General features: G+C 39.6%; 1 protein-coding gene across 10 annotated transcripts in view; it reads left to right on the forward strand.

Annotated features, from left to right (window-relative positions):
* The window catches only part of LOC121922959 (zinc finger protein 260-like), a 27287-nt gene extending 25565 nt beyond the window's left edge, over positions 1-1722 (forward strand). For 5 of the 10 annotated variants that reach the window (XM_042452954.1, XM_042452950.1, XM_042452949.1 and 2 more), the window contains one exon: positions 85-1721. In XM_042452954.1, coding sequence (XP_042308888.1) covers positions 85-357 — 273 coding nt within the window. In that variant the 3' untranslated portion in view covers positions 358-1721. Of the gene's footprint in view, positions 1-84 lie in introns of all 10 variants that reach the window. The other 5 variants (XM_042452955.1, XM_042452959.1, XM_042452956.1 and 2 more) reach the window with 1 other exon arrangement.
* Positions 1723-3118: the final 1396 nt, after the last annotated feature.

Genomic DNA, 3118 nt, shown 5'->3' on the forward strand with positions numbered 1-3118 from the left:
CAAACAGGAGAGAAACCATATACATGCCAGCAGTGTGGGAAATGCTTTCCTTATAAGTCACGTCTTGTGAGCCACCAGAGAGTCCACACAGGAGAGAAACCATACACATGCCAGCAGTGTGGGAAAGGTTTTGTTCAGAAGTCCGCCCTTGTGAGGCACCAGAAAATCCACACAGGAGAGAAACCATACACATGCCAGCAGTGTGGGAAATGCTTTCCTTATAAGTCATGTCTTGTGAGCCACCAGAGAGTCCACACAGGAGAGAAACTATACACATTCCAGCAGTGTGGGAAAGGTTTTGCTGACAAGTCCGTTCTCGTGAGGCACCACAGAGTCCACAGAGGAGAGAAACCATAAAAATCCGAGGAGAGTGGGAAATGCTTTGCTCAAACCTGGCATCTTTTGAAACAGCAGAGAATCCACAGAGGAGCAAAATCATTCAATTGTTATATGTGAAATATTTTCCTCAAAATCCACACCTTTTGAATATGAGGGAGTCCATACAGGATGCTACAGACTATGGAATTTTTTGTTGTTGTTCATAAATTTTATTAAATAAAATCCATTATTCAAAAACAAAAATGTTCCAAACACTGAATGCTTAAATTTCAATTGGATCAAACATAAAGAGTTATCTATATTTGGCGGGATACAGACCGCCCCTTTTCCCGACAGATTGGGGTCTGAGTTGCCACAGCAGCAGCCCCGGAAGCCCCGATCTGCCGCTTTTTCAGTCCTCGGGGAAGCGGCAAAATGCCACTTCCACGTGGTCCGGAAAGGGGTGTCCTTGGGGCTTCATGACACCCCAACAGTGGCATGGAGAGAGAGAGAAAGGGGCCGCTTGGCCCCTTTCTCTTCAGTATCACTGGTGTGGCCATGTAAAATGCAGTGATACGCAGTGCAAAAGGAGCTCCGTTTTAGAGCTCCTTTTGGCACCGCTGAAAGGGCACCAGTACATAACGGACGCGCTGTTTGGACGCGATGTGGCTGTTATGTTAAAATGGTGGTGTCCATGTAGACAGGGCGCCGCCATTTTGACGTACTCAGTATGTACTGGGTTAGGGAGCATCTGTAAAGGAGTATGTGCTATAGGCCCATCTGTACAGGGCCTTAGCTATATATCTGCAGTGTATTACAACTCCACTTTCAATATTGATTTTTCCTTATTATTCATTTCATTCATCTTAATAACATTTTTCTCTTTTGCTATCCATTTTTATGCATAGTGCTGATTTTAATAGAAATATACAAACATACTTTTTTATGTCATTCAATCTTAGTTATACTTCCTAACAAACTACTATTATAACTTAGTAAATGTAATGTTATTTTGTAATGTCTTGCTAAATTATCGATGTTCTATAAGAAAGTTTGCTAGAAATTTCATTTAATCTCTTATAAAGAAAAAGAGTTTAATCAAAGTTAGTCGATACCCGTCTTTCATTTAACTAACAAGATACCCCAGTAAATTATACTTTTCCTTGATTCATGTAGTTTAACAATGCTTCGAATATTTTTTCCCCTTTTTAGTCAAAACGTATCCTGTTTAGACTCATTTCCCACAATTTACCAATTTCACACATTTTGACTATACAGGAGAGAAACTAGTTTTGTTGATGGTGATTGCAAACACCAGGTGAATTGGGAATTGCAATCTTGAATTAATGAGGCGCGTCCCACGTGCACAAGCCCCATTCAAGTGAATGGGGCTTGAGCATGCATACATGGTATTTGGCTTACGTGGAGGGGTCCAGAATGGATCCCCCGTGTAAGCCAAGGGCACACTGTACAATATTTTTTGCTGTTCCATTGTCTGTGTAGATATAGAGATTGAGAAGCAATCCGTGTCTAGATCTAAACCACACAATTCTAAAGACTGGCCCTGAGCTTTGTTGATGGTGATAGCAAATGCCAATCGAATTGGGAATTGCAATATCTTAAACTGCAATGGCATATCCGTTGGAATCATAGGAATGTGAGGAATGTGGACATCTTCACCTTTGAAAGGTCCTGTCAAGGTTGTTGCTTCAACGCCATTGCTCATTAATTTTTCTACTGCAAGTCGCATGCCATTGCAAAGATTTGGCTGGTTGATACTGCGCAACATGATAATTGATTTTCAATGGCAGTACATGTGTGGCAGATTGAGTTAATTTAAAAAATTCTGTTGGATAATTAACCATTTCATCTGCTTCCACAACAGTGTCTTGTATGTGACTGTCTTGATTTGAATGTTAGTCTTTGTTCTTGGCATCAAAAATAGCTCATTCACTCAGCCAATCATGATTTTTATAATTTGTTTTAATATTGGGAAATACTTTTTCAACCAATTCTTCTTTTTTATTATTTTATTTTAAAAGTAATCTTTATTGAAATTTACAGTATATGCAAATAAGGAAAATTTGCTTTAAAATCCTCTTTGTAAGTTTCCCCCCTTCCTCCTCCCCCAAATAGTTATTTGCAGTAAATGTCATCTTAACAGCTGATCATATACTGTATATTCCTCTATCAAAACAGAAACTACGTGCACCTACATCTCCTTTATAACACTTGTGTGTGCATGTGCATGTGTGTATAATAACGCAAAAGATTACATATTTACTGACAATTCTTAAATCTCTACCCATTAACTGCTGTTATAAAATTACCTATAAAAATTTTTAAAACAATTTAACTGAGAAATCTGCTTAGATTATCCATCTGTCTTTGCAATACTTCAAGAGTGGGTCCCAAATCTGATTTACATCATCAGCTTTGTCTCTTAATGCCATTATAATTTTGTTCATTTCCACTCATAGAATCATAGAGTTGGAAGAGACCACAAGGGTCATCCAGTCCAACCCCATTCTGCCATGCAGGAAATCCAAATCAAAGCATCCCCAACAGATGGGCATCCAGCCTCTGCTTAAAGAACTCCAAGGAAGGAGACTCCACTGCACTCCGAGGAAGGAGTGTGTTCCACTGTCGAACAGCCCTTACTGTCAGGAAGTTCTTCCTAATGTTGAGGTGGAATCTCTTTTCCTGCAGCTTGCATCCATTGCTTCGAGTCCTGTTCTCTTGAGCAGCAGAAAACAAGCTTGCTCCCTCCTCAATATGACATCCCTTCAAATATTTAAAA

The sequence above is a fragment of the Sceloporus undulatus genome, chromosome 2 (genome assembly GCF_019175285.1).
Source record: "Sceloporus undulatus isolate JIND9_A2432 ecotype Alabama chromosome 2, SceUnd_v1.1, whole genome shotgun sequence".
Taxonomy (NCBI): domain Eukaryota; kingdom Metazoa; phylum Chordata; class Lepidosauria; order Squamata; family Phrynosomatidae; genus Sceloporus; species Sceloporus undulatus.